This window comes from Theobroma cacao, chromosome 2 (genome assembly GCF_053813885.1).
Source record: "Theobroma cacao isolate CCN51 chromosome 2, ASM5381388v1, whole genome shotgun sequence".
NCBI lineage: Eukaryota > Viridiplantae > Streptophyta > Magnoliopsida > Malvales > Malvaceae > Theobroma > Theobroma cacao.
In genome coordinates, this window is record NC_142640.1 from 49,095,634 (window position 1) to 49,107,320 (window position 11,687).

General features: G+C 36.9%; 2 protein-coding genes and 1 non-coding gene across 4 annotated transcripts; 1 reads left to right on the top strand and 2 right to left on the bottom strand.

Moving 5' to 3' along the window:
• Positions 1–401: 401 nt before the first annotated feature.
• CDC48B (cell division cycle 48B) lies at positions 402–5,908 on the bottom strand. Its single transcript, XM_007045783.3, has 12 exons — positions 5,396–5,908; positions 5,264–5,308; positions 5,040–5,095; positions 4,756–4,905; positions 4,254–4,361; positions 3,680–3,779; positions 3,213–3,497; positions 2,978–3,147; positions 2,144–2,272; positions 1,446–1,533; positions 1,211–1,288; positions 402–887 (listed from the first exon to the last, which is right to left on the bottom strand). Exons 1-12 carry the CDS (start codon positions 5,579–5,581, stop codon positions 426–428), a joined length of 1,857 nt encoding a protein of 618 aa, XP_007045845.3. The 5' UTR covers positions 5,582–5,908; the 3' UTR covers positions 402–425.
• A 169-nt stretch (positions 5,909–6,077) lies between these two features.
• LOC18610243 (Asparagine synthase family protein) lies at positions 6,078–11,440 on the bottom strand. Of its 2 annotated transcripts, none has more exons than XR_001926656.2 (13): positions 10,661–11,440; positions 10,327–10,520; positions 10,082–10,217; positions 9,680–9,937; positions 9,347–9,426; positions 8,945–9,059; positions 8,410–8,515; positions 8,199–8,292; positions 7,781–7,974; positions 7,577–7,676; positions 7,379–7,506; positions 7,054–7,110; positions 6,078–6,575 (listed from the first exon to the last, which is right to left on the bottom strand). XR_001926656.2 is itself a non-coding variant. In XM_007045784.3 (13 exons), the coding sequence occupies exons 1-13, from the start codon at positions 11,028–11,030 to the stop codon at positions 6,462–6,464; spliced, it is 1,935 nt and encodes a 644-aa protein (XP_007045846.3). In that variant the 5' UTR covers positions 11,031–11,430; the 3' UTR covers positions 6,078–6,461. The 2 variants fall into 2 exon arrangements, 1 of the variants encoding a protein (XP_007045846.3); XM_007045784.3 differs by having other exon boundaries at positions 7,379–7,495; positions 10,661–11,430.
• TRNAT-CGU (transfer RNA threonine (anticodon CGU)) lies at positions 11,148–11,219 on the top strand. The gene has a single exon. It is a non-coding gene; the product is annotated as a tRNA-Thr (tRNA).
• Positions 11,441–11,687: the final 247 nt, after the last annotated feature.

Here is an 11,687-nt window from a genome sequence, read left to right on the forward strand (position 1 = left end):
GCGCCATCTCCATCTCCTTCTCCTTCTCCTTCGTTTATACCTTGGATCGATTCTTTCCGTCTCTTTTATAATGAGTACTCGAAGCCGATCAGGTCTCCAATTAATCAGTTAAATATATTAATTATTATATTTAAATTTATAAATATGTCTAGATAAAAATTCAATTTTTTTTAAAATTATAAATATATTTTTTTAAAATTTTAATTATTAATAAATCATCATATTGAATTCAATAATAATATATAAATATTATACACTTACATTAATGATGTAGCAATTCTGTTTCTTCAAAAATAATTTTTTGATACAATTCTATGAAAAGAAGGAAAAATTGAAAACAAAAAAGAAGAAAGAAAAGGCTCCATGAACAAACAATTGTTACAAAGAATAATACTACAAAATTAGTTAGAAAAGATGACTAAATTTCATGTAACCACTAATTCATGTGGAGTTTGTCCAGTTTGCATGAATATATATTTTCCTGCAGCAAGCAATATGACACTTAGAACACCAACTTTAATTGGAAATGCTACACCCAATGAACTACTTTTGTGCCTCATGCCTTGTTGCTGGCCAGCAGGGGACATCAAAGCTTGGTCCTTCATGAATGACGAATAGGATTCAATCTCCTCTCTTGTTAATGCTGGTTTTAGTGACTCCTTCACTGTCTGGAAATGATGCTTCTCGACCATAGTGGCGGATATGTTTTCCCTTAGAGCTACTATTCCGGCTTCCCTGCACAAGCCCTCCAATTCGGCCCCTGTGAAGAGCTCTGTATCTTCTGCTATTCTTCTCAAATCAACATCATCTCCGATTTTCATGTTTCGCGTATGTACACGAAGGATCTCATACCGAGCTTCTAAATCTGGCGGCGGTACATAGAGCACCTATATTTTCGTGATAATAAAAGTTAGAGATGATATATCGTCTCAAAAGGTTTTCTGGCTTCGCTGTTTTAAGGTTCTGATAAAAGACCACCCAAACAACAGTCAAGTTCTTCATGAGCTCAGGTATTTTCTAATGCATGACACAGCTAGAGACTTTGGAATATTTAAACTGGAATTCGATGAAGAAATAACAAATTTAAATGTGTAACTCCAATTGCTTTACCTTTCAAAGGCTAGCAAGGATTGAGAAACCATATGATTGCAATGGAAATGGGAAACAGCAAAGTCACAAGTTAGACAAATGATAGTACAGAGTTGTTTACCAGATCAAATCGTCCAGGGCGCATGAGTGCAGCATCAATTGCATGAGGACGATTGGTAGCAGCTAAAACAAGAATCCCCTGAAAAAGAGTAAATTCAATTTAGACTCATATTTAATTTTTTTTCAATAAAAAAGGGATTCTAATCATACAAAGAATTCTTGAATGACATCCCTCAGTTCTCAGATAGATAATTATTTAACAAACAGAAAATTAGGCTTATGGGACTCTGACTGACTTTTGCCTGTTCTAAACCATCCATTTCAGTCAGTAAAGTGGATAGAAGCCTCTCTCCAACTGCAGCATTGCTCCTTGAACTCCCACCCCTGCAATTTGAGGGAGAAGAAATAAGAAATCAGTTTGAAGATTTGTGCCCATTCAAATTGACGTATCCAGAATGATGTTTGTTATGCAGAATCTTTAATGAATCAGGCTGTTCATGATGAATGTTTATACTAACACTCTTCTTATCTCTGGATAAGCGACTCCACTTTCCATATTAGATATTGTCAAAAGCAAAATACACAAAGAATTTTCACAAATATACACCCAAAAGGATCATTGAAAATTCCTCCAGTTTCCTGACATCTTCAAAGATATAAGCAAAGTACAATATAATTTCCAACTACAAGATCAGTCCAACAACAAAATGATGAGAAGAATATCCAGAGAATCTGCCACAAAATCATCAGAAAGATAACCAAGCTTAAGTATATACATGGCCATGATCTCAAGTCCACTGTATAATTGATTATCTTGCCAAAAGCAATACCAAGTAACACCAAGTCAATGATGTGGACTCTAATTCTAAGAACAAAATAACACATGACAAACATTTCAAAATTTTGAGCTAGGATGTGCACATAAAAAACCTAGCATAAAAGAAAATCATGATCCAAAGAAAGACCCTATCCAAGTAAAATGCAACGTACTAACCGTTTGGCAGCAACAACATCAGCTTCATCAAAGAATATTATGCTTGGTGCCGCCAGACGTGCTCTACGAAATGTATTCCGTAACAAAGCTTCACCCTCTCCAACATACATTGAATATAACTCTGCACCACTGAATCATAAATTATGAATAGACCAGCACTATATGAATCTTAGAACAGGCACAATAATGCAGATAACAGGCCAAATGTGAACATATTGAATAGATTAAATACTAACTCTACAGATTGGTAGGCCGTATATGGAAGTTTCCATCATCTGCTAAGTTTTCCCCAGATAAGCATGTCTGCTCTGAACTCTGAAGCATATTGCTACCATAGTAATGTATGATAATCATTTGGAATAATTTGTACTTCAATAGGTCTATTAGGCTAACTAATGTATGCAAAGTCAGTTTTATTAGCACGGCTTGCCTGCCTTTGTACTAGTACCAGTCATTTCTTGCCATGATTACATTGTTTCTTCTTCTCTATAGGGCCTCCAGAGTGTCAATAGCTTAAATTAAAGAAAGGCCATAAGGTTAACCTAGCCTAGTCTGAAGATCTTATTTATGTCACATTTTACCTCTTCCTACTGATTGATTTGCAAACTAAAATCTTACACCCTAAACCTAGAACAATCATATTGCCACCATATGACGGCTAGTTCCAAGTCTAACACCCTAAAGGACTTCTAAGAACAGGTGACCTGTGAAAGGTGGGCAGTCAACATAAATTAACAACCAAAAAATTGAGTTTGTGAATAACCCTCGACGGCTAAGGTCTTCCATACAGCTTCTATGAATTATAAAGCGCTGGACAATAAATAATAATCTAACCTCAAAGAGAAAAATGAAGCTTGGGCAGCATGAGCAGCAGCTTTAGCAAGAGTTGTTTTTGAGCATCCCGGAGGTCCATGCAGAAGTATTCCACGCATAGGTGATATACCAAGCCTTGCAAATGCAGCTAAATGTTTGATAGGCCACTCAACAGCTTGCCGGAGCTTTTTCTGTGCATGAATTAAGTAAATTCAAATCCAAGATTCTCAACACTAAATAAGCATGCAATGCTCACCTTCAAATCTTTGAGTCCTCCAACATCTTCCCAAGACACCTTCGGAATTTCCACAGTAACACCTCTTGTTATGCTTGGGCCAACCACAGACTTAGCATGTTTCCAGTCTTCCATGGTTAAGATAAGCGCACCTGGATTTTCACCTATATCTGTAGATCTTTTAACTGCGAGCATGGTTGCTTCACGACATAAAGCTTCCAAATCAGCCCCAACATATCCATTGCAAGATGCAGCTACAGCTTGTAAGTCAACATTGGGATCCAAAGGAACCTTCTTTGTGTAAAGCTGTAAACAATCATAATAAATGCTTCAAGAATTAATCTGAGCAAGTCTAGAAATAAAGCAACTAGCACTGTCCAATTCAACATTCCAAATGCTCATACATTTAAAGTGTCTGATAGATGAAAGTAAGCAAAGGAACCCAATAACCCAATATAACACAGAAATGCAATGGAATTTAGTCTTACCTTGAGAATTTGAAATCTCTCCTCTTCATTAGGTGTGGTAACTTCAACTTCAGCATCAAAACGTCCTGACCTTCTTAGGGCTGGGTCAATTGCATCCACTCTAGATGCAAAAAAATACAAGTTAGTAATTCTTCTTACAAAGTTCAACCTAAAAATTTACAACTAAATGCAACTAGCCTTTTGTGACCATCAGTTAAGACATTATAAGCCTGAGAATTTAAGCAAAAATTAGGAATTGAAATAAGAATGAGATCATTTGACTGTGCAATGGAAAGCATATCATCATAGCCCATGCCAAATAAAGGACACTAGTCAATAAAAAACAAATAAAAAGCAGAAACCCTAAGTAAGCCACTAGGAGAAATAGTTACAAAAAATTTCAATGGCAGTAAGTATTTAATACAGTATTACTAGGCTTTAATATATAATAAAATAAGCAGACAAACAACATCAACAACCTTTGAATCATTATATAAAATCTCCACAACCTTAATACTAAGTTCCAATAACAGGGCTGAGTATTTCATAATCCATACAATAGAATGGAGCCTCATACTTGAATTAGTGAAACAACCTGTTCGTCGATGCAACCACAACAACTCGGGGTATAGAAGTTGGTGAGGGTTTATTGGAGTCCATCAGTGTAAAGAGTTGAGAAGCTAGACGAACATCCTGCTCTCGCCTGCATTTGAAGCATATTTAGTTCCATGAAACTGAAGTGTTCTTTAGAACATTAGCCAAGTGTATCACATGTACTCACAAACATTATTATGTACGATTCCAATTATCAAAATATGCATTTTTTGGGCCAGGAGAGCCATCAATTAACAATTTATAGGGCACAGTAACTAAAAAAAATGGCACATAGAACTTTAGTTATACATTTTGTTCCCCTCATTAACCAAGTTCTAAAGATCAAACTATCATACATTTGCTACATCTTGAATTCCATAAATTCTCAACTTGCTTCTGAATAACGTTCTAATATAAACTTAGTTACCAAAAAAAACAAAAAAAAGGGTGACGTGAAGATGACCAATTTTATCGAAAAATTATTTCATATGTTCTGACCACACCTTGAATCACGGCGAGGGCAGAGTGCATCTATTTCATCAATAAAAATAACAGATGGTTTGCCAGAATTTGCATGGGATGATGCCTCTGAAAAAGCTTCCCGTAAAATTTTCTCACTTTCTCCAGCATGTGCTCTGTGAACAGAATGTGGACTGCAAGACAACCGAAAACAATAAAACTTAATGGAAAGTAAAAATTGACAAAACAACTATTCAAATACATTACTTTTGCATCATACATATGCAATTCTATATCATTACAAAGATCAATGAAAATAATGCAGTACCTGAGAACTATTAAATGGGCACCGGATTCATGAACAATTGCACGTACCAAGCTTGTCTACCATCGCAAACCAAACCAAAATACCATTAATAAAAAAGATCATTTCTCCCTTTTCCCCCTCTATTGGCTATAGATTGAAATCCACCCATTTTAGAACAAAATTTAATACTACTATAAACTAGCTTTTCAAAGAAGATGATAAAATTGATAGATAAAGGCAGTTACCTTCCCGGTGCCTGGTGGACCATAAAGGAGCAAACCACGTGGCCACTGAAAGAAAACCCAGAAATCAATAACTCAAAACCAAATTTATAAAATTAAGAAAATGAAGAATTGAAGAAAGGTAAAGATGGATACTTTGAGGCCAAGCTTTCGGGCTTCACGAGAGTAGAGAACAGGGAAAACGATGAGTTCTCTCAAGGCTTGGAGAGCTTGGGCGTTCCCACCAATCGCTTCTTCTGCTTTCCACTGCTCCTCGTTTTCATTACTCTTCTCGCCGTTAACGATGCTGCTGTCGCCATCGCTGCTGCTAAGAGCATCCATGTGAGCCCAGTTTAGCTTTGGAGTTTGGGGAAAGTGATAGGAGACAAGGTGAGGTTTTTGAGGTTTAGTGGAGAGGAAAGAGTAAAATCGTGTCAACGTTAGGGGTATTATTGTCGACTTAATCACAGGTGTTTCTCCTGGTTACCCAAGGCTATGGAAGGAGGGCTTAATCATATGAGAATTTCTTCTTTGGGTTTTTACCCTTTTCACTGTAAAACTAGAAAATGCTTCAGGAAGTTGCTTCTTTCATGGTATTAAACAGTATTAGTTGAGTTCTGGGTAGGAAATAGCATGGTCCAGGCAGATCGACCAACCTTACTAACAACAGACAGGGTTCAAAGGATAAAACCACTTCAACAGAGTCAACAAGTATTCTGCTTACCGGAATTTAGGCACAACTATTGGTATGATTGTTACAAAGGCTGATAAACATATACCATGTGACTGTCTCAACACCATTAAACTAACTTTAAGAATCAACAAAACAAGAAAGACATTCCGCACCCAAAGATTTGGTTCAATAATTTGGCCATGATCCTGTTCAAAAAATAAAGTTCAAATACCTCTTTCCGTAATCAGAAAAGAGAGAAATAAACAAAGTTTTTCTGGAATCGAGCATGGTACATAATGTATAAAATTAGCTCTCTCTCAAAATGGACCAAAAACATACATCAGGGCAGCATCCATTACACTGCCTGAGTTTGTCTGCGGGTTAAACCCATCCTCAAACAGCCACTGCTTCATAATTTTCTGAAGAAATGTGAAAACACAATCCTGCATTCTGATGCCGTTGGAACGGGAAAGCTGCGATGCACATTAGCTGACTAGAACAAGGCTGCAGTCGGCTTGAATCCAGCATTTAACGCTTCAGGGTGCTATATCAACTGAAGTAAGATGGTACATTAATCACTACACTTCCTGCAGATGCCTGGTTGGCTGCACGATTACTTCCAAAATTCTTACGATTTGACTCCCTCGCAATTCTTGATCCAAACTAACCAACCAAATGGCAAACAACTTTATCAATTTAAAATCAAACAAGAAAGAACATATAATCTTACAAATCAAATATCAAGCAAGTTTGCTTGGCTAATTATATGCCACCAAATTTCCACATGCATCAGCTCAAAGCTAACTCGTTTGCAAATTCATACAGTAGACAATGCGTTAATACAAAATAAAACTCATTTCTCAATAAAGTTTCATGCAAAAGATATATTCTAGTCAACTTTTGTTCTCATGTACAAACTGTCAATAACCTGCTGAAGCAATTTTAAAAATTTTAAAATAAAAATCAAGCTCAATCAAATAGCAAAACCCTGAAAATAGTAGTACTCTTTTAACAAGAAGAATGATATAGAGTTCTCATAATGTCTATTGTTAAACAGAAGAAGATAAACTAAAAAATAAATAATTAAATCAGAAGAAAAATCGCTAAATGTGTGACAAAACTTAAAAGAAAGAAAATGGACCTGAATTGCTCTCTTTGGCAGAATTGCAGCATTATGCAAACCAAGTATTTCAGCAACCTTCACAAAACAATACAAAGAAATGGTATGATGTTTGTCATTATTAAACCTTTGAGGCTAAAATTATGCAGTACAAAACAACCAAGTATGAATGCAACCACTGATATCAACAACAGAAGAAAAACAAATTGATTTAAAACACATAGAATTAGAGAAGGCAAATAGGAAAGAAGAAAATTGCAAATTACAAGAAATCACGAGATTAGAAAAATTGAAAACAAAAGAAAAACTTTAGGTGATACATGATGTGCAAAAGAAATATGCTGACCTCTCTCAAAATCTTCTTATCACCTTTTCCACTTGGTTGATCAAGATCGGCAACCTCCCAAAGAGGAATATCCAAAAGAGTCCTAATAACGTCTTCATCCAAGAAAGGAAATCTAGCCTAGTAAAAGACTAAGAAACAGTTCAGATGAAATCAATAGCCAGCAGCAACACCAAGGAAAAAAGCCATTAGCAGCACTACCTCCTTTCCATTATCAGCAATACATCTATCATCTCTTCCTAGATTTCTTTTCCAAATTCTCTGCATGTCCAATTTCATTTCCTCATGTAACCCGAGCCAACTGATGACAGCATATCAAGCAACCAAAATGAGTATATTAATATATAATACCAGACTGACCACCAAATGATCTGTTTAGAGATTTAAATAATAACAGAAGCAGACCTTTCATGCCTATACTTTGTTTTGTGCCTACCGTATCCAGCACATTGCTCATCAGCACCAGAACCAACAAGAAGAATTCTGGCCCTGGATGTGTAACTGACACGTTTATCTTCATCAATACCATTACTACTTCCTTCACACATCCAACCTTCTCCACGAGCAGCAAGCCACAAAGCTATTCCTATATTCAGATCCTGAAATGTTAAATGCAAAATGAGGTTCCATCATTTAGTTAAAATGTACCAAGAAATATTATACCGGATATAAGAAGGCAGGTTCAGAATGTTTAAAAGTACTGCATTCCAATTTCTCTGAAAATTCCACATTATGTTTTATAAAGAACAACAGAAGAATACTAGCCAGTTAAGTGCTACTGTGGAAGCTAGCAGTCGATAGGATCATGGAATAAAATGGGTACCATGTAGGTATTTGCAGGATTAATGAGTGACAAGACATGCTTTGTTTCCCAGGTCAACTTTGACAAATCAGCATCAATATGAACAAGTCTCCACCTGTGTACCAACACATTTGCATTTATGTAAGGACAAGAACAAAATTGAAACTTTGATGCTTAGATAAACATCTTCATCATGATAGACATCAGTTTCAAGGGAAGCCAAACATCAAACCTTCTTAAAGGTGCAACCCTTCTAAGTTCCTTTATTCCTGCTTTTGCGCTGATTCTATCAGGAGCAGACTCACCATCAAAGCTCACATTAAGGAGATCAATCTCATCTGCAAAGAGACATTGGAATAAACGATCACCTCAGATAAAGGACGAGTTGAAAAATTTTAGATTATTTAAAAAAAAAAAAAAAAGATTTTTCAGCTCCACCTGAGAGAGGTAGGTTTTGCATCCCATATTTCTCTATTAAACTCCTACAAACACTCTTTTGCATTTAACAAAAGTGAAGGACTAAAAAGGTTGCTTAGACCAGAGTTGCGAAAAACCCACCTTGAGCTTCACACTCAAAGGTCCATGTCGACAGTAAACAACATTAAGCCAAAGTTTGCTTTTAGTACCCAAACGACCACTAAATTTTATTGCATCATGAAAATTTCCTCATAAATAAATTACTGAGAATATAGTTTTCAACATGTTAAATTCCTAGAAATGAATAACTAAAAATATAGATAGATAAATAGATAGATAGCAACACTTACAATTAGGATCTAGGCATTCATCCAATAATGCTGCAAGAATCATAGAATCTAATCCACCAGAGAAGAGAACAGCCACAGGAACATTTTCTTTTTGTCTAGCACCACATATAATTGCCTATGCATCCAAATCCAAACAATTTTACAAATTTGAAACAGAATCACAGCTCTAACCACCAACAGAAGGTCTGTTCAAGATTTAACAATTCAAACTATGTTCCTCATGAATCATAAGCATACAAAAGGTTTATCCTAGTAAAGCTAGCATGTTAAGACCTGGATAAGCGGGTTAATTTGATTTAAATGATTAGAGTATCCTATATTTAAAAACAAGAAGAATTTAAACCAAGAGACCTTTCCACATGTAAAAACAGAAATTGCAAACAGCTCAATCAAAGTTTAGACCTGATAAATTTTATGCAGTGATATACGTCGCATCATCGATTCCCTCAAAGCTGTCAGCACATTCTGCGCTGCTACTGAACCTGAAGCATGATTAGGCCCTAATCAGTCAGAATAAAAGATCAACAATGACAAATCATCAAGGAATTAAAATCAATTAACCAAATTGGAACATGTTTTCAACAATAAAAAAGGAATAAGACCGCAAAATAACACTACCTAAAATTTGAAAACTTTGACATGCACCCTCTCCCTTTTTTTCCAAGAATATTCCATATTAAGAGCCACTCATACACTTAAAAGCATAATAACAATTGTAGTTCAGCAGCAACATACCTGAAGAAGCTGAATTTATGTCATGTTCAGCACCAAGAGTCTTAGAACAGGAAAAATACAACTCTTCAGGTTTGGGTTCAACGGAAACTCTTTCCCATTCAATCAATTGTTTCAGCATAACATTAGTCCATTCATGTTTCTTGATATCACCAAAAAATCTCCCATCTAATTTTGTAGCATCCACTGACATACTGTATATCCCGCATGAAAGCTCTTCCCAAAATTTGTTGCCATCAGTCCCACTTTCAACTTCAAAGCCTGAAACAGATTGAAATTATTTCATATAATATGCAGTAAAAAAGGCTCATACATGCAGAGTCTACAACATATAAGAAAGTTAAGCATCACAGTGCCATAGATAGAAGGGCTCAATAGGATAAATGGTGACGCCCAATTATATACCAGAATATTGTAAACTAGAAGAAGTTGACGACACGGATGATAACAGAAAACGGGAATCCTCCATAGTTGGCCAGTGCACAAGGAGGCTTCGCCGACCAAAAGCATCTCGACCAAACCACAAGGTTTTTGAACTTTCCTGTGCATAATAAATTAAGTAAAACTTCAGAAACAGAATGCCTGAAGAAAATAAAAATTCTCAACCAAATTAAAATCATGACCAACAGTGACTTACCACTGAGGGTTACCTGCCAGTAAATGATAGTCCATGGTCCTTTAATCACGGAAAGAACATCAGGAACAGAACCTTTCCCTTGTCCTTTAAAATTGCATGTTGTTGTATGTTCCTGGGAAAGGCAGGAACAGCACTTTCCCAAAGATTGCAAAAGAACTTCAGTGTCATTGCTGTCACCACCAACCTCAATTCCTCCAAATATTTCACCTTTTACCACACAACAAGAAAAGAAAATTAAGCAGTGGAATTGCGGAAAAATAGAACCTTATGAAAACAAAGGAGCAAAAATCTGACAGCAAAAGAAATAATACCCAACAATCCAATCACTATAAAGGAACAAACTTTACCATTATAAACAAGAATGTTCCCAGAAGAATCCACTAATGGCTGACTAACAGGAGCCACTCCCCTTAACTGCAACGTAGCACCAAGAAAAACAAGCTCTGCAAAAGATTCAGCCACGTTCGAACCGTTGTCTACGGCATGCGTTTCCTCGTTAACAGAAGAAACACAAAAGTTCCCAGTACTTGAAGTGTTCGAATGAAGGAGCAGAAGCTTCTTGGTGCCCAAGCTGTCGGGTCCTCGTCTTTGTAAAGCTGCTTTAAGATCATCTACAGAAAAAACCAGGTGGGTTTTAGAGGAAGGAGATGTGGAATCGAGATGTAGGGATGATAAGTCGACGCGAATGCCGGAGACAAGCAAAGCGATTCCACACATCTTGCTGCCGCGCTCTCGACAGAGAGATTACGGAGTGGTCTTACTGTTTTCTCAGGGTTTTGAAGTCGATAGAGAGTTAAAGTTTAGTATTTTCATCTGCGAGAGCATGTATGAGTTGCCTCCGTAGCATAGTGGTAGTGCGTTCGCTTCGTAAGCGAAAGGTCGCGAGTTCGATCCTCGCCGGGGGCTTTTTTCCGTTTCATCCGATCAGACATCGTTCAGACGGAATTTCTAGAAAATCTTGAGATCGTTGACCGGTGGACTCCACGTTGGATTGGGAGGTAGATTGCCAGCTTTCAATTATCTGCAAAAGTCAAAACTTGACGTGAAAGATCCTTCCTTTTCTGTGCGGACGCTTTTGATTCGACCATCATCTTTAACAGCAGCAGACTGCCGTCACCCAATCGATTTCGAACTCCACTCTTCAGCCGTGCGTGGCGCTGGAGTGCTTGCGTGTCATCAATTAATTGGTTTTTTAGGGGTTACAGTTTCGGTAAACAGCTTAATGCTAGCCTGGATTTCAGGCATTTTGTGAGTATACGGAGTTAAAAACAATCAACACCGCACTCCCTCAGCGCGTCCTGTACACGGTCTCCAACTACAGCTAAATCCAGAATTGGCAGTTTTTACCTACCAATTTAAGCGCGTCTTTTGACT

Coding starts and splice junctions, on each gene's coding strand:
- CDC48B (XM_007045783.3), bottom strand. CDS start 5,581: ATGGATGCTCTTAGCAGCAGCGATGGCGACAGCAGCATCGTTAACGGC. Junction 5,096..5,263: donor GTCCACCAGGCACCGGGAAG/GTAACTGCCTTT, acceptor TTGCGATGGTAG/ACAAGCTTGGTACGTGCAAT. Junction 3,780..4,253: donor GTGGTTGCATCGACGAACAG/GTTGTTTCACTA, acceptor TTTTGCATCTAG/AGTGGATGCAATTGACCCAG.
- LOC18610243 (XM_007045784.3), bottom strand. CDS start 11,030: ATGTGTGGAATCGCTTTGCTTGTCTCCGGCATTCGCGTCGACTTATCA. Junction 7,975..8,198: donor ATCCTGCAAATACCTACATG/GTACCCATTTTA, acceptor TTAACATTTCAG/GATCTGAATATAGGAATAGC. Junction 7,677..7,780: donor ACAAAGTATAGGCATGAAAG/GTCTGCTTCTGT, acceptor TGCTGTCATCAG/TTGGCTCGGGTTACATGAGG.